The sequence below is a fragment of the Oncorhynchus gorbuscha genome, linkage group LG16 (assembly GCF_021184085.1).
Source record: "Oncorhynchus gorbuscha isolate QuinsamMale2020 ecotype Even-year linkage group LG16, OgorEven_v1.0, whole genome shotgun sequence".
Lineage (NCBI taxonomy): Eukaryota > Metazoa > Chordata > Actinopteri > Salmoniformes > Salmonidae > Oncorhynchus > Oncorhynchus gorbuscha.
Genome location: NC_060188.1, coordinates 14,503,285 through 14,522,634, shown reverse-complemented (window position 1 = coordinate 14,522,634; position 19,350 = coordinate 14,503,285). Strand labels below are relative to the sequence as shown.

At 41.6% G+C, this 19,350-nt stretch overlaps 1 protein-coding gene across 2 annotated transcripts in view; it reads right to left on the bottom strand.

Annotated features, from left to right (window-relative positions):
* Nucleotides 1–13,937: 13,937 nt before the first annotated feature.
* Nucleotides 13,938–19,350, bottom strand: part of LOC123998742 (protein shisa-6-like) — an 80,081-nt gene continuing 74,668 nt past the window's right edge. For both annotated transcript variants that reach the window (XM_046303860.1, XM_046303862.1), the window contains exon 9: nt 13,938–16,218. In XM_046303860.1, coding sequence (XP_046159816.1) covers nt 15,590–16,218 — 629 coding nt within the window. In that variant the 3' untranslated portion in view covers nt 13,938–15,589. The remainder of the gene's footprint in view (nt 16,219–19,350) is intronic.

Below are 19,350 nucleotides of genomic sequence, written 5' to 3'. Positions count from 1 at the left end.
AAAAACAATATGTTTCTTTGCCCACAATGAAGCTATTTATCAGAGTTATTGACCTCACAATAAGCCATATTCTAGTATTTTACATAACTTACATTACTATGAAGCGGCAGTCGCTGAGATGACAGCACATGGGTGCTGAAAGTAGGCTAATTCGAGGAGGACTAATTCATTTAAACAGTCTTATTTTAATTTGACTTTAGGCTACCAACAACATGGGGGCTTTGTGATGGAGCATATTCCTTCCTATTCAAGAAAATATTTCACAGACAAAGTTATAGTCTATTATCCATAGATTTTGTCAGCCAACTCCTTCAGTCACCATTAGGGTTTAATATTTTCCTGGTATTTTACAAATGTTCCATCCTGAAAATAAATCACTTTTCTCCCGGTATTTCCCGACAAAACCATATTTGGATTTGATTAGAGTTCGAATTGGCATGAAAATTCCAGCCTGATGCTACCTGAGTCTGATGAAGGGAACGCTGTTGTGCTTGAAAGTGAGATTCCTGTACAAGAAGGGCTAGCTTTGCACTGGTAGCTAAACGAAAAAAAGGGAGAGCAGCCATCTTTCCTTTGTTTACACTGAAATCCCTCACTGTGTGGAAATCCCTTTGATTTCAGCTTTCAGCAGCTGACCACTGGAGGTGAAGGTTCACCAGTCATTTTTGAAAGAAAACATTTCATGTGAGGGCACACGCCTTCTCACCTCTGTTACAACGGGTTACACTGTATGATATCCAACCAATCTCAACTGACTGGATATGTTGTCTCATTCAATTTAACCAGGAAGTTAAATTGCCAAACTAACCTTCTTTCAGGTTGATCATTTGGATAAGGACCAAATGAGTTTGTTCCAACCAATGAGACCATTTAAACGTTCCCACATTAACCTAGATACAGCGACGCTTTCAGGTTAATTCAAGTTGAATTCCCAAATGGCCTATAAAGGTATGATTAATCAATAACATTGATTAATCAATTAAAATTGCTTTTGCAAGTTCATTAATAACCCAACTGCCACATTACTGATCCAGCATTGATGATTCATTGACGTCTATAAACTGATAAAAATGGTTTGTGCTGCTTCCAACAACCCAAACTTTACATACATTTAAATAGCTAATACTCATAATAATGAGCAAGCTGTCAGATGTGGTGCCACCCATTCCCTCACTAATAAGTGAACCCTCACCCACTGAAAGATTGATCGCTGACCTCAGCAGCGATGCAAATCCTAATTATGCCCAAAGGCTGAGAATGTTAGATCAATCAATCAATCAAATGTATTTATAAAGCTCTTCTTACATCAGCTGATGTCACAAAGTTATGTCCAGAAATCCAGCCCAAAACCCCAAACAGCAAGCAACGTATTTGTAGAAGCACAGAGACTTGTAAAAACTCCCTAGAAAGGCCCGGAACCTTGGAAGAAACATAGAGGGGAACCAGGCTGTGAGGGGTGGCCAGTCCTCTTCTGGCTGTGCCGGGTGGAGATTATAACAGAACATGGCCAAGATGTTCAAATGTTCATAGATGACCAAGAGGGTCAGAACACTTGAAACTGGAGCAGCAGCACGGCCAGGTGGACTGGGGACAGCAAGGAGTCATCAGACCAGGTAGTCCTGAGGCATGGTCCTAGGGCTCAGGTCCTCCGAGAGAAAGAGAGAGGGAGACGTTTGAAGCTTAATATGCATAACCTATCATTTATTAGCTAAGTATAATGATAATACTGCATTGAATGTATTACCTGAAATAGGTCATCTAGGACATCTCTCTCTATATATATATATATATATATATAAAGATGGAAGTGGATTATCTATTTTGGATGAAATTTGAATGGAACTGATGGAGAGAGAAAGACTAAAATCAAATAAAATGTTATTGGTCACATACACATATGTAGTGGATGTTATTATGGGTGTATCTAAATGCTTATGTTCCTAGCTCCAACAATGCAGTAGTATCTAACAGTTCACAACAACACACACTAATCTAAAAGTAAAAGAATGGAATTAAGAAATATATAAATATTAGATCGATCAATGTTGGAGTGGATTTGACTAAAATACAGTAGAATAGAATACAGTATATACATGTGAGATGAGTAAAACAGTATGTCACCATTATTTAAACATTATTAAAGTGACTAGTGTTCAATTATTAAAGTGGCCAGTGATTCCATGTCTATGTATATAGCGCAGTAGCCTCTAAGGTGCAGGGTTACGTAACCGGGTGGAAGCCGGCATGTGATGTGGCTGTTTTAAAACTCTGCAGCTGCAATCAAAAAATGTATGCTTACAATAACAAAATAAGGTGACCCTCGAAAGTCAGATGGAGATGTGTAAATTAGACGCACACTCAGTCCTTATATTACTGTAGCATAGGCTATGCTGCAGCAAATGCAGGCCTACCAGTCACAAGAAAAAAAGTTACCATGATGAGATGATAGGTCGAAATCATTGTGAACTGCGTTCCAGACTGAGATGCGCTTTCTGTCCCCACCCTGGGCGTTGATGACTGATCATGCAGATAGCAGAGAGAAGGCCACAGAGAAGCCAGATTTAGACATTGCATATGATTTAACAGTTCCATTTTACATCATGCTGTTCATATAAATGATGTAATATAATTTACCAGTTTCTCAGTTATTTATTCCTGGAAAAGTGGGGTGGGTTTGGGTGGTAAATCTCAGTAACCCAGTTCCTGCTATTCAACCCTAGTCTCCATGCATTCCTTTAATATCCCAGTGTCAGTGAAGAGCTTGGTGTGTTGAGTTAAAACCAGGGCTGAATTGAGGGGGTATGTGAGGAAATGGCTGATTATATAACGCGATCTGGAACAACACTTTAGTCCGCAATGTTATAAGTAAGAAACAAGCTGTACAATGCGGCGAAAGACGTGACAGATGCATATAAGATATCTAGGATTTGTCTCTATGATATTCAGAGGCTGCGGGGGGCACCTTTGATAGGAGATAAAAAATGTACTTTTCTTGGGAAGTGAAGTGTGACTCTGTCACTATCAATTGATGTTTGACATTTCAACAGGCTATATAACAACATACGGACTCTAAATCAGTCAGGAGCAAGCCAGGTAGCCTAAGAAGGAACGGAAATAACTTATTATGTTTCTAATATTATTATTTCAAGGCTATAGCCTGCCATTTAAGCACTTCAACAACAGCACTTCAACAACACATCAACAACAGCACTTCAACAACAGCACTTCAACAACACATCAACAACAGCACTTCAACAACACATCAACAACATGCCTATAAATAATTACTCAGAGTTAAGTAATAATGAAACGAGAAATGCCTTACTAGGCTATACCCTCAAATGAAAGCTGACAGTCTGCACTTTAATCATATAATCACCTCATAGTGATTATATAATTTCAAATCCGATGTGCTGGAGTACAGAGACAAAACAACAAAAAATGTGTCACCTGCCCAATACTTTTGGAGCTCACTTTATAGTTTACAAAATGTGTTTTATGTATTTACCTGCTTGGGATTACATAAGAAACTGTAAAAAAATACCCACCAAGGAATGACACCTATCAGTTTGTTGTTAACAAAATAGTATGCTAGTGGTTGAACACATTCCTGGTGATGTTCCTGCATCATAAGGTGAGTGGGGCCTTCTCGTTGAATGATTTTTGCTGGCATTTGATCAAATGGAAATATCTGCCAATCACACACCAATGACTTGAGGGATTGCCTCATCTCCAGTCTGAGGTGCATTGATCCGTTTCTTGACCCTGGCCATGTGAAGTCTGGATGGGAGGTGAAGCTCCTGACTTGAAGTTTAGCACAGAAATTCAAAGTGAATTTGCTGTGGTAAAAAAAAAAGATGAAAGGAAAGAAGTGAGAAGAGAGAAAAATAGAGAGAGCGAGAGAGAGAGGGAGAGGAGGAGGACCAGAAGGAGAGTGAATTGTGGACTGTGTATGTATGTGTAGTGATTAATGGAAGCGGTTGTCAATAAGACAAAGCAGACAGCGTATTCATTAAGGTGGCAGAAACCACTGACAATAATTGAAAACACTTCCTGAGTAGTTTGGTTGTCGAGAGTGGAGAAATGTAAGCAGTTGCGAGACTTTTGACTTCAGCAGTACATGCATAATTAATCCTTATGACTGCAGTTGTTTTGACAGGTCACAACATTACAGAATTACAGAATACAACATTACAGAATTCATGACAGACTTTGTTAAACATGAGTTAACCCTTAAGGGGGGGAATTCCGACCTGAGTTAAGTGCATGTAAATGGTGGTAAATCTTGGTGGGGCAAACCATTTTTGTGTGTGTGGGGGGGGGCATGCATGTTGTGTTGTGTAGTAGCTTTGCATGCCAGCAAAGCTACTACACAACACAACACTAAACCATACATTCATTGTACTATAACGGTGACAAACTGTGCCCACAAACGGTTAGGGCTTACATAAAACTGTCCCAACAGCAGTCCCAAAACCTTACCACTGTTATACCTGGCTATCAGCTGAGCCTTGTCTGGCAGCGAAACAGTTCATTCAGCCTCATTTACTGCCTTTAAAAAACATTGCTGATATGGCTGACTTGTTTAAACAAATGTGGTTTCTACTGGCAATTGAGATATACAAACTATGGCATAAGGGGACAACAAACAGATAAGAGGCCGTCTGTAATTTCGATTAAGACATTAAATGAGTGAGCTAGGACAGACATAGTCAATATAACTATTTGTTTAGCACTTTTGAAATGTACAGCAACAGAATTCAGAACATGGGCCATTCTTACAGAGTTCTCCCTGTACACCAAGTCAGAACCGTAGGATAAATAAAGGGGACAATGAATGCTCTTACAATATTCAATGATTATTTTAAAATCTAAAACAGGTTATAGGCTACCTGTGCACTAACAAGTCAGAACAGCAGGTGTAATTAAGAGGGGAAAAATACCAAATGATTAGGGTGAGGCATATTAGCTACTAACAGGTTACTACACAACATACACTTAGTATTACTTTCTTAGCTACAGTATACATATCTCCCTGGCATATTACATCATTTATGCAGCAGCATACAAGACATTTATTCGACTTGCTGTGCTCACTTGAACAGGAAGGTGGTGCGACGGTCCTTTGTGGGTAAATTTGCCATCAAAGTCTGCCATTCTCTGGATTTATGGGGCTTTCAAAACTACTGGGAATTTAGAAAAAAAACAAGGTAGAATCATGATGACGCCAGTGATCTTCAGGTCATAGCTCTAGAAAGAGGCCCAAGTTCCCGACGTACAATTCCTCCAAGTTGGATGACTGTTCAAAACGTGTTGTCCCAGTCAGAGCTCCCAGAGTGCCCAGTTGTCTTGAACTCACTGAAGTCAGATTTCCCAGTTCTGAGTTAACAGTTGTTTTGAGCGCGGCTGGTCATGCTGGATTGAAAGCATGGTCAATGTTGGATGTTTATCAATTTGGAAAAGAGACCCCTAAACCCAGACTTAGGACCACACACCACTCCACTGAATAGCAGGTTAGTGATTTTTGTGCAATGCTTGCAGTTAGCCACTGATCCCCTCCAAACCACTCATTGTTGAATTTGTGACTTCAAACTTGTTTTGTAATGTTTATGTACAATGGCCAATGACCACCGATACGTTTTATCTATAATTTCTCTTCATTATTTCTCTTCTTATGACAATAATTAAAAATGATTTGCCAGCAGATTGTCGACTTGATTCATGATGATGACTGCTTGCTAAGATTTTGAAAGTATGTTGTTGACATGATCAGTCCAATAAAAGCTACTGTTGATATAACATGATTTGACATATCTTTTTTTCTGTGGCCAATGACCTTTAGCCTTCTTGGATGGGCACTTCTAATGTAACTGTATGGCAGCACCCAAAGGGCTTTGATTTTTGAGCCTTACTCTTTTGGCGGTGATGTAGTGTCCCCATGAGTGACACTGAACACTGAGCCAATCATGACGCAACTAGAGAACATTACCAACCCCTATGCTCCATATTTTCCGCTGGCTGGCTGGCGCACCACCACATAGTGGGCTAGGCTGAGCTAGGCTGAAACACCTGCATTTTGGAGCTGCCTTACTAAAGAAATCATAAAATAGACCATCTTTGTATACGGTCTTATTAACTCAATGATTTTTTAAATATATATATTTTTTACATTGTTTGCAAACTGATATGTGACAAAACAGGTAAACCAAAAATGTGGTGCTCAAAACATGTGGGGCTCTGCCCCACCTGCCCCGGATGACGGCTCTGCCCCACCTGCCCCGGATGACGGCTCTGCCCCACCTGCCCAGAATGACGGCTCTGCCCCACCTGCCCCGAATGACGGCTCTGCCCCACGTGCCCCGAATGACGGCTCTGCCCCACGTGCCCCGAATGACGGCTATGCCCCACCTGCCCCGAATGACGGCTCTGCCCCACCTGCCCTGAATAACGGCTCTGCCCCACCTGCCCCGAATGACTGCTCTGCCCCACCTGCCCCGAATGACGGCTCTGCCCCACCTGCCCCGAATGACGGCTCTGCCCCACCTGCCCAGAATGACGGCTCTGCCCCACCTGCCCCAAATGACGGCTCTGCCCCACCTGCCCCGAATGACGGCTCTGCCTGCCCCACCTGCCCCGAATGACGGCTCTGCCCCACCTGCCCCGAATGACGGCTCTGCCCCACCTGCCCCGAATGACGGCTCTGCCCCACCTCCCCCGAATGACGGCTCTGCCCCACCTCCCCCGAATGACGGGTCACCACTGCACTTTTCTCTCTATGCCTATTCTGACATTGAATTGAAGCATAAGAATAGCATGCTATTCACACACTATTCGGTCGGGGTGGAGATCTAAGAAATGAAGGTGTTGTGGAGGTGTGTCTACAGATACGTCGTATTCTGACCTTGACTTAATTCCCTCATAATTCCACCAACTTTGTGCAAAAAGCAGTGGAAAAAGCATCTACTTTATTTTTTCTGATAGAAATAAAGGACTGTAATTTATAAAATGAAAAGAGCTGTTGATAAGAGCTAGTTAAATAAGTAATCTGTTTGGAGAAGGGGATTGTAAATACACATAGCAATTGTTTAGATGATGTTTCCCTATGATCCCTGGAGACGAATGTGAAACCAGTCACATGGAAGCTAACTGAAAATCATATTAACATGACATGTGTGGCGGCCCCATTTCCAAAGTGAAGTAGGCTATAAATAGCTGTGCCATTATTCAGAACTTGTATTGTATGCCCTCATAATTTGCGTGGATGAAATTTGTAGACCCAAGCTATAGGGCTGAACCTGCCGAGTTGATGAATGCACTTTAGAATGTTTAAATTATATGCCCAGACTTTAATTCATTTTGCAATTTATATCATATTAAATATTAGCCACTATCAGGAGCCACCGTCAGTAATACCCACAGACATTTATAACTGTGACTTTAGTGTTAGTTCTCTTCAATTTGTAGCTTACATTTTGCATCATTCCATTCCATTTACCTTTCTTTCCTCTGTCAACCTGTGTAAATTGTTCCTGAGGATTGCTAGCAATACTGGATCATAATAGGCTAACGTTGTGCAATAATTGGGAACACATTGCTGATTTGAATCATTATGGAACTCAGAACACATGTAGCAATTTAAACCTGGAGCCTGGTGCACAGTTCACAACTACTGGACCGTTGACGTCACAATTCCATGATTAGTGTGGATTACAAAACTATTGTTCAATTCTTATTTATTTCAAAACATACAATCTACATGCAGTGAAGCCACTCAACATTTACATTACATTCAATCATCTAGCAGACACTCTAGCAGCAACCAGGGTCAAGCGCCCCACCCAAGGACACATTGACAAAAACCTCCCCCTCCACTATATTTGATATAGTCATTGTGTCAGAAAGGTGTCAGAAAGGTGCTAATATAATGTAACACCATATGATGTAATATGAGAATATTTAAAAAGGTAAAGCAGACATCCACCTCAAACCGGGCGTGAGTGTTCTGACCTAAATGCACGAGGTCCATAGGCTTACTTGCGAACATAAGCAAACATTTACAGTACATTTAAACAGGTTCTCCTGCACAAAATGCACAGCAGACTTGATTTACTTGCATGTGACAGAACGCTAAATTGTAGCTGGTCCCATCAGATAACATGACATATGTTAACCCTATACAAATTCTTCATCAACCTATCAAAGATCTGATTTTTTATATTGACCAACCAATGGAATTTCTTAAAATAGGCCAACCCTGGCCACTAGAGGAACATTTTAAATCTACAAATTCAAGGTTTACTTTTGTACAATTTGTCTGTAACAAAATGTTGTGGGCCAACATTGCAATGATGCATCTTTGACTAGGCTACTTGCTACTAATAGGAAGTGTTTTCCTACATTAAGACTGTCGATTCAGGTCCTATGGATTTGCAATAAACTTCTTTAAAATAACTGCAATAATGCCATCTGTAGGACGATAACTAGAGTGCAAACTACCATCCTACTTTTCGTACACTTTGTAATACTCATCCTCCTCGAGCCAAATAAAGCATATGTGACAAAGCAGATGATTCTAAAAATGCAGACAAAACGTTGTAGGCCTACATTTAGGTGTACACGTCTATGTAATATAGCCTATTTAATATGATAACTAGGCAATAGCAGTCTGTTATTACAGTAATCATCATCATCATTTGCTGGGCAGATGCCCTTTCCCCCTTAGTCCTCTCTCACAGTAGACTCTTAACCTCACACTGTGGCTGAAAGCAGCCAAGGTGATGAGGTCCCAGATCAACGATATGAGAGAACATGGTTGGCCGCCCGTGGTCTGGTGGCGCTTCGTCAAGCCTCATTATGAAATGACCCTAATAGTATATCCATTATGTATCATTACCTGCATACAGCCACTTCTCATGATCGTCCATTAATTTACCACTCGATGAGGGGAAGTTCTGGCTGGCTAAGCAGCTGAGTGGCCGATGGCTTGAGTTGACTGAAGGTTCGTTATTGGTTTAACTGAAAGTCGAACATCATCATAGACGCCTACAGGCTTTTACAACACCAGACCTCACCAACTGTAGTTACACTCGTTCTACCCTCTCCTTCCTCCACCCAACCACACCATTCCCAAGAGAGAATACCTTGGCCGCCTACGCGCCTGCACGGTATCCAATTGACTGCTCTCATTTAAGTGGTGGCGAGGCAGTGTTGGGGGATCAATACTTTCAGCCTGTGTGGGGCTGTGTGGAGCTGTTTGGGGCTGTGTGTGAGCTTTGGGGATTTAGTGCTGGGAGCAGTGCCGGGCCCCGTTAGGTGCATTCATCATCTGACACACATGGTCGGCTGGTCAGCGTTGAATGTCATGCTGTTAACACTCCTCACACACAGGCCTCCCTTAGCACCGACACTTACTCTCTGCATTTACATGTTGCCCACATTCATAGCCTATTTTGCACCCATGAGACATGGAGCTGCAGTGGTGACCCATACATTACACACATCCAATCAATGTTGTCCAATCTTTGCTATGTTTCTGAATAGGTTATTAAAGTGTAATTGCTGTGGAGGAAATGGATACTATAACACCTGTCATTTGAGTTTTTACTGTAAGTGACAGGGCAGTGTGGTACCCTGTCTCCATTCCTCATAGTATTCCTTCCCTGTACTGTGCTATCAATCCTAGACAGCCTATTCTCCATGGTGTTGTGGATTCTGATCTGATCAGGTACGTAGGTGCTGAGACAGAAGGTCAACCCCAGTTCTCTGAATTCCTTCACCTCACAAGTCAGCTTAACCAACAGGTCCAACTGTAATACAGAGGAATGAAATACAGCGAGAAGTCTGTCATACTCTTAAGTTGTCATGTTGCTCAAATTCTTCCCAGAAGGATAGAAAGGTCACTCCATAAAAAACCTGGCCTCAAAGCAGTAGTCTGGCAAAATGTGCAGTGAATGACAAGTGCCATGGCAGAAACACCATGGCCGTTTTCCTGTTGGCAGTGGCATTTCCTTTGAATTGTTTACCCTGAGGTAAAGCCACAACTTCTCTGATATCAGAGAACTCCCTTGAGTTGTATGGCTTAGAATATATAAATGTTTGACCTATATTGTCAGAGCAAAATAATCTTGCAGCAACAGGAGTTGAACGTTTATTCTATAATGTTGTTTGATTGGTGGTTAGGCTATTAGCTGGCCAAAGGTAGACTACATGAAAATGCAATACGGTTAGTGTGGGTTTTCAGTGAATATATGTCAATCATAAAGCGGCGCAGGAAAATTCTCAGCCACAAAAGATTGATCAAATTGATCCTACATCTATCCGTAAGTTCGTTTTTGTCAGGACTATTCTTTTCATTTTAAAAACTATTAGTGGAAAAACAAGTTCAGTTGGTTAATGTACTCTGCCATGGACCAATTTGCGCAGATTCATTTTCCTTTCTGTCTGTTAATGTGTTTGACCACTGCTATTTCCTTCTTACCTCACAGGTTCCAATAGCCATGACCTTTTCCCATCTAAATGCAAATGGGAGGGTCCGACACAAAGTGAAAACCATAGCTGTTTCCCATTTATCTGTACACAATTGTAACCACAAGGCTTTTGTTTTCATGTTGCGAGGAAATGTTTTCTTCTGACTCTATGAATTTAAAGAGGCTTTGAAATTGTACTGGCTGTTCTGGAAACAGTGGGTATTAATATGTGTGTCATCAGAGTAATGGCAGTCATAATGTATTCTGTTGTTACTGTGAGTGCCATTAGGTCAGTAGATACAGTAGATTCAAACTCTCAGGGGATGAGGAGTGGAAAAAAGAGTTGATAATGCTCCCTTATTGATTTGAATCATTAATGTGTAGTTAACTTTACCTACCAATAGAATTCGTAGGTAAAGTGCAGCAGTGGAAGTGCAGCAGTGGAACAAACTGCAGCAGTGGAACAAACTGCAGCAGTGGAAGAGCACTGGAAGCTTTATTAAAGGACAAAGGGATATACTACATAGCATGTCTTGTCATCAGTCCCCTTAGTGGATGAAGATGTTTCTTTATCATGTGTATTCCAAATGTGTGGTGTGTAAGACCTTACAATTTGGGCAACTTCTTGCAAAAATCGTAGAGTAGCATTTAGTCTAGTTAATATAGGTGACAGGATAACAACGATTTGTAACTTAACCTGGGGGTCCATAGTATTATATCTATGGGGTATATGCTAATTTGATGTTGAAATGTTTAGGTTTATACATTTATTAGACTGTCAAACAAGTTGTATAATTCCATATATACAGTAGATGCGGGTTATAGTTCTCTGTCATTCTTTACAAACAGTTAATATATGTTTATACCTCAGCCATGAAAAAACATAATACCAATATTACCAATTCACTCTCTAATTCGTGAATATTGTTTAAATGAACATGTGAAAAAATTCCCCCAGACTCCATATTTACTAAACGGATTATTGTTTTGTACAATACACATGGGATGTGCTTTAATAATTCATTTGTAAACAAAAACATTTGCACAGGAACAGTCATATACTGCTTGCTTTGAAGCTTTTTAAACTTGTCCTCCATTGTTTGTGCAACAAAGACACAAAGGAATTTTCATTCATACCACAATGACACATAAAAATACAAGCTTAATAAATGGCAAGGAATATTTGCAACAAAAGTAAACTGAGCTTTTACAGCAGATAGATTATGGGACAGAACAACTTAGCAGCACCTTAGTCTCAGAACCTACGGTAAAAACTGAGCTCTAGCCTCATGTGTGTGGGAAAAGCTTCTTGTGGACAATATCATTGACAGACTGGAAAGTAAATCCGGAGCTCTGCGATGGGGTGGATGTATTTGAGCCAGATAGATGGTTGCTTAGAGACATGTCTGTAAGATTCCGGTGGTGCAACGTCAGTACAACACAGTGTTGCACCTCCACAATGTCAGAGTCAGGGCCATCAAATGTCATTTTTTCGTTGCTCAATTTTTTTTGTTGCTCTGACATAGCTACAACAATAAAACATGGCTATAAAACTATCATTGGAGCTTGACAAGGACTATGAAACTCCATATTGAACTATCATGTTTTTCTTTTGGTACTCTGGCCTTAACTTGAACCTGTAAATAAATTACATTTTAGTTGCCATCCTCTCAATATCTTAGCTGATACAAGGGCTTGAAACAAGTGTAATAATTGCTCTTAATATTTCAAGTGCATCAATTTCTACTGTGTCTACATTGCATGTGAACATACAGTATAGTATAGCAAGTCATATAATGATATAAGCATATCAATTACCAAGAAAAATGTTAGCCTCTGTTAGCCTCTGTTGCAATGTTAGCCTCTGTTGTAATGTTAGCCTCTGTTGCAATGTTAGCCTCTGTTGTAATGACAAATGGCAAAATTAAGTCTTAAATAGGGACACACTGCACAAGTTGTAACAATATTATGCAAGCTCCTAACATTTAAGGTAGTACACCAGTGAGAATGTTTGAAATGGTCAATGACCAGCAAATGTATATAACAACATCTCTACTGTAAATGTCTATATACCCATTTCCATGACCCAGGATTTTACGATAATATTTGGACTTTCTTGTTAACTGAAGAGATAGTTGAAAAGTAAAAACAACGACAAATCATGTACTTGATGTGTCTGTTACTCTATAAGTATAAGAGGACACAGTGGGAGTCCACAAGGAAGTCTGGATGAATTTGAAAATGTGGAAGACATTTTTCTTTCTCATGTGAAGTATTTTTTCAATTCTAGTTTCTTGTGTTTTTTTGCTTAAAATAATCACTTACTTTGCTTCTTTTCAAAGAACATTTTGTTAATTTAAGAATTTCATCCTTGTAAAATTTGTGTCCTTGTAACGGTGTTCGTCTGTAGAAAGAGAGTCGGACCAAAATGCAGCGTGGTGGTTACTCATGTTCTTTAATGAAAATAGAATGATACATGAAATAACTAAATATGCAAAACAACAAACGAAATACGAAAACCTATACAGCCTATCTTGTGACAACAAACACAGAGACAGGAACAATCACCCACAAAACACACAGTGAAACCCAGGCTACCTAAATATGGTTCCCAATCAGAGCCAACCTGAGAATCACTCTGATTGCCTCTGTGGAGCAGCCAGATCTTTCAGTCTGCCAGGATCCGCCAGTCAGCCAGACTCTTCCAGATCGCCAGTCAGCCAGACTCATCCAGATCCGCCAGTCAACCAGACTCTTCCAGATCTGCCAGTCAACCAGACTCTTCCAGATCTGCCAGTCAACCAGACTCTTCCAGATCTGCCAGTCGGCCAGGATCTGCCAGTCGGCCAGGATCCGCCAGTCAGCCAGGATCCGCCAGATGCGCCAGTCAGCCAGGATCTGCCAGTCAGCCAGGATCTGCTGAGACCACCAGCCAGCCAGGATCTGGTAGATCTATCTACCTGCCTGAGCTTCCTCTCACTCCTGAGCTTCCTCTCACTCCTGAGCTTCCTCTCACTCCTGAGCTTTCTCTCACTCCCGAGCTTTCTCTTTCAGTCCCGATCTGCTCCTCAGTCCAGTGGGGTTCTGGGTGAGGACTACTAGGCCATGGTCGGCGGAGAGTGTGGACTATCCAGGGACGCGAGGAGAGGGGACTAAGACATTGACTGAGTGGGGTCCACGTCCCGCGCCGGAGCCGCCACCATGGACAGACGCCCACCCGGACCCTCCCTATTATTTTGAGGTGCGTTCAGGAGTCCGCACCTTAGGGGGGAAGGTTCTGTCACGCCCTGGTCGAAGTATTTTGTGTTTATCTTCATGTATTGGGTCAGGCCAGGGTGTGGCATGGGGTTTTTGTATTGTGGTGTGTTTTGTCTTGGGGTTTTGGTGTTGGTATTGGGGATTGTAGCTTAGTGGGGTATCTAGCAAAGTCTATGGCTGTCTGGAGTGGTTCTCAATCAGAGGCAGGTGTTTATCGTTGTCTCTGATTGGGAACCATATTTAGGCAGCCATATTCTTTGAGTTTGTCGTGGGTGATTGTCCTTAGTGTCTTTGTTCCTGTCGCTGTGTTAGTTGACACAAGTATAGGCTGTTTCAGTTTTCGTTTCGTTATTTACTTTCTTTGTTTTGTAGTGTTTGTGTTAATTCGTGTTTACGTTGTTCATTAAATATGGATCGCAATCTACACGCTGCATTTTGGTCCGACTCTCCTTCACACCTAGAAAACCGTTACAGTCCTATAGATTCTGAGGTATAACACATAAACGGATTGTGTCCTTCTATAGTGCTGGTAAATCATCAATGATTTAAAAAATGACGTACAAAGTTGGTTACGCATCCACATGTTAGACACAAGACATAAAAACACAAGCGTGATTGTACAATTAAGAACATGAGTATGGGGCTTCCACACAATAAGGCATTGCTTTAATGAAAACATCTGGACATAAAAATCACAGTTTTAATCCTTGCTTAGCTAGTGATTATATTGATGTCCTCTTTGTCGATTGTGTCAGGTACGTCAACACACCTGCAACAATGTAACAATTGTAAACACATAACAACAACTATTATTCTTCAACTCTGATGAATGGAGTCAAATATACAACAATACTGTATATCAGAATGAAAGCAGCTTTTCCGAACTGAAAACAAAATGGATGTCATCCACTTGGATTATATAGCGAGGGAATGAGTGCAGAAAATGAAGCAATTTGAAAGAAGCATTAGTTTACATGGTCACCTGTGGAGTAGTGTGCCTACAGTCTAAAGCTGCCAATTAACAGTGGCATGAGGTTGATTCAACCCTAGCCATACACAATCATCCTACAAGCCCAGTTACAAAAATATACACACATACGCACACACATTATTGTACATGTTTGTTAGTATCATGTATTTGTTGAGGGTTTGGACTAATCTGAAATTGTGATCTTTAATTGTGAAAAGACTGTAGACTCTTGGGTAGAAACTCAACAATTCCACTTGTCCAGCTCTTCTCATTTAGTGTATAATTCTGCTAATATAGCCTATTTACAATCATTTATGCAACGGAAATTGCCACTATATCCACTAATAAGCTGATATGTGCTGGCCGTTACCAAAAAACAAGAATAAACCAACAGAGAAAAAAAACCCATTAATTGTGCTTTTTAACCCACAAATCCACTTCATCGTTGAAATGGGAACAATTTCGAGAGGCACCTCTTGAAGTTCTAACACCAGTTAAGTTCAATAAGAATCTCTAAAGCTATAACAAGGACCGAAAATACAAATAGTAAATATATGTATATATTTATAAAGTTGATCCAGTTCCTTTCCAATTCCCCTTTTTAAAAAATATTGTCTTCTTACGGATAACCTCACATAAAGCATTCCTTATGTGTCAACGTGCAAAGCCCTTATGTTGCCTTATAGATAAAGTACTGATGTCTTTGTGGTTGATTCTAGTTGTGATGATCCAAATCTGAATGAAACTGAGAGCTTGAGCTGAAAGCAAGAAGGGTTATTTGTTGGCTACTTTGAAAAGAAGACCTAAGGTGAGGTTGCACACCTCTGGAAGTATCTGCTGCTTTCATCTGTTGACAGTCTGTTGACACAGGAATCCTTGGCCAGCCACCCTCTCGTTAAACAGTTACCTCGTTCTTACTGGCCGTGCGGTACTGGTTGTTGTGCTGGTGGCCTGGGATGTACTGTAGATGGTCCACCGTGTGTGTCCGTCGCGAGGCAAACTGCTGCCTCTTGTTGGTGGTCGGGTGGTTGACGGTGAGCGTGTTGTATGAGTCGTTGATGGTAGTGGGATGGGAGTGCATCTTTTGCATCTTAGCGTAGCGCTCACTGCGGTCTATGACAGGTGTGGTGGGCACAAAGTTGATGTCTACATGGGACATGGCCCGCGACATGGCCTTCTCCCGGAAGTTGGAGCGCCGCAGCGACAGCATCTTGTCCGGCGAGAGCAGGGGGTCCTGGGACTGGAGGCGGTCTGCGGAGAGCAGCTGCTCCTCTGAAAGAATGCGGCTGCCGTAGGAAGAGACACCCATGTTGTAGGCTGAGAGGCCGTAGCCATGGCGTGGGGTCCTCTCTGGGGACAGCACATGGTCCTGGGACATGGCCCTCTGGACACGGTGAGGCCGCTGACGGTGCTGCTGGTGGGGCTCTGTGTTCAGCTTCACCATGTGGGGCGGCTGCAGAATCTGCCGACCTGCCATGTCTTGGTGTCGCTTCCGCATGTAGTACTCATCTATGTCCTTATCACCTGAGTGGGAAAGGAGGGAGGGGGAGGAAAGAGGGAGAAGGACAGGAGAAACATTACACTCTATATAAAGAATGATTCTATACCTCCTCCTGGGTGGATCAGCTCAGCAGTTCTACTGTGACAACTCCTACCATTCCCCTTTGATTATGATTGCATTTTCTGTCCTTCTGCTTTCATGGGAGAAGTCAGGGGCTCTCTCGCATCACAATAATTCCACTCCTGTTCTGGCGTGGAAAGGACGACAAGCCTGCCGCGAGGCAAAACAATCAAAGTGTCAGTGATGCGAGTGTTGCACTGCAGGGTAGCCAGTGGTTTGACTCTGCCAAAAGCAGAGGGGTCTACAGCGAGTGCCAACACTCTCCTGATGTTAAAGTCATTACATCTGCATGAGGAAAGCGGCGGGCTCCTCTCAAATGACTTTTAAACAGGCTTTTAGACCGGCTGGGCCTGGAAACATCAGATTGATGGCACCCTGAAACTACTGTGACTAACTGTCATCTCTGGGGGTTAGATACCTCAGCGGAAGCTAATTTCCTAAGGCCTCAGGAACACACAGAGGTGGTCTAAAAATGTCTGGACAAGACTGTGCTTGACTAAGATTTGAATGATAAGGATTTTGTTTTGGTATGGATATTTAAACCCTCCTCCTTAGATAGATGCCACGCCTGGATAGAGAAGATAACCTTTTTTTCTCTACATAAGGGATTTATTTTCCCCAGCCGTGCATCACTAATGAAGAAGACCTGGGTTAGGCTTCTGGCAATTGCGTTTTGTCTTTTTCTCCAAGGGTCCTTTTAGGTGTGACATTATGGTAAGAAATGTTCTTCAACACTGACCCAGAGGCTATAGCTTGCCCACAATAGACAGGACATGTCCGTTAAGTTCCTCTTCGTTCGAGTTATAAGGATTAGGGTTCAGTTTATCCTAAGCCTATAGATCACAGATTTAGAATTTACATCATTGCATTAAAAATACTATGCCATGTTGAAATAGGGGTTGTTTTCATGTTGTACTCAGAGACATTTCCACCAACTCTCCTCGGATGCTTTAGTTTTGACATTTCAAGTTGGGAATCAATTTAAATTTGACATTTTAACTGTTGTTAAAAAATGTTAGACCTTTCCTAAATAATTCACATAGGGCATTAGGCCACATTATTAGTATGAAAGATGCAACTTTGCAACCTCGTGTGTTTTGTGTCCATGCTCATGATGTTACAAAGAACAAATGTATGTCCTTCCTTTTTACTTTTATGTTCAAGAGATTCTGGATTCATTTCCATGCTGCTTTGAATAAGACGTTGCACTTTCACATGCATTCGATTTTGAGAGGGCACGGGGTCTCGAAGGTGAGGTGAAACCACAATCCTGCTAGCTGTGGCTAACTGACTAGGTATCCCCTTTCCCTTTCCTTACCCTTAATTCAACTGAAGTCTCCAGTCACCCAGATGTAATTCAATGTGGTGAGTATATTCATCTGTGGTAGCTATTGATCCCAATACGCCATCATCCGGCCCAGACGGAGCAGTAATCACATAATGCACATAGACTTGTAGAAAAACTTGTGAAACATCAATTATAAAGGGATCTTTAGAGGGGATTAAGATAAGACGTGGTAAGAGAAAGGGGCCCACAATAATATCATTTAGCTTTTTGCTTGGCATGGGGATTAAAGGGGCTCTGTTGTTCTGACGAGTGTTCTAATGCCTTTTAAGTTGATTACAGAAAGAAGGAGAAGAACGAGCCAAATAAGATTGCTGCTGCCTCCTCCCTTCCGCTCCACCCACTAGATCCTTGGAGGGTCTGAGCAGGTTATTTTAGAGTAGTGTCCTCCATCTCCATCCCCGGCTCCCTCCAGTCCTGTCTGACGGACAGGGGAGAACGAAGGAGGAGGAGGAGGAGGAGGAAGCGGAGGAATCACACACAGACTACAGCATAGAATCACAAATGAACCATATTAATTAGATTTTCAGCATCATCTCTAGAAATGGTTTCATTAAAAAAGCATTATATATGTTTTTGGCATTTTTCCAAAGCCTCTCTCCTTGCACAAAGCCACAGCATCTATCAGAGGTATGAGGGACCTCTCCTCTCAGAAGAGCTGTCACTGTACTGTAGGTAGGTAGAGAACTGAAATATTCACTTCTCTGACAAATACTTTAGGGTTTATGGGTCCCAGCTCAAACTGTTTTTCATTTAATTGGATTCCTCTCTGTGATTTCAGTGTGTTTACAACGCCCCATGACATTAAGAGAAGACCCCTTGGTTTGATAAGGGAAAATTTTAATTGGTGCATAACATTGTCATGACTGTCCTGACCAGGTCAGGTTACAGGAGACCACAACCCTACAGATTATCTCTCAACCCCAACAGAGGAGGAGAGATCTAGGGGTCTGAAGATGTGGGGGGTTTTATGACCCCTCACGCCCCTGGTAAATCTCAGGCCACAGACAAATTCCTTTGTCCTGTTACTATGGAGAACCAGCCTCAGAACATTAAACATGAAATAAAGGGACTTTGGAACAATGGTTTCCGTCAACCACAATGGTGGTCATGACGATAGATGGAATATGAAAATGTATGTCATTTTTGTTTTGTTATTAAAGGTTAATAGATTACGTTATTATGAAAACATTGTAATGTGAATAGCTTCCCTAGTATATGTTTGATGTTTATACATTTTACGTTGTATGGAAAATATCCAAACCAAAGTGAATGTTTTGGGGAAGATGAAATGTTAAGTTAGTTGTCTAAAATTGGATTTGAATAAAATCTAGACCTTGCCTCATTAACTTGGTATGCCCAGAGAATTGCCCTAAACGTGGTTACGCCCACTTCTGACTAAAGGGTATAAAACCTGTGAGTATAGAATTTACAGGAAGACTACGTGACCCAAGCTGCAGCCAAGGTCTAAAAAGTCAACGAACCCAGAACGCAATGCAAGTTTGAAGACAAAGAAATCCTTTTCTACCCAAGCTACGGATGAGTAGCTGTGTCTAAGCAGGTGAATTCAAGTCGAACCACCTAGCCTCCATCTCCCATCGAATTGTGGTTTTTAAAAGGTTTCATTCCTATGCTGTGAACTCTGAGCTACAGAGCTGTCTGTCCTCAGAAGAGCCCTTCCAGAGCAAAG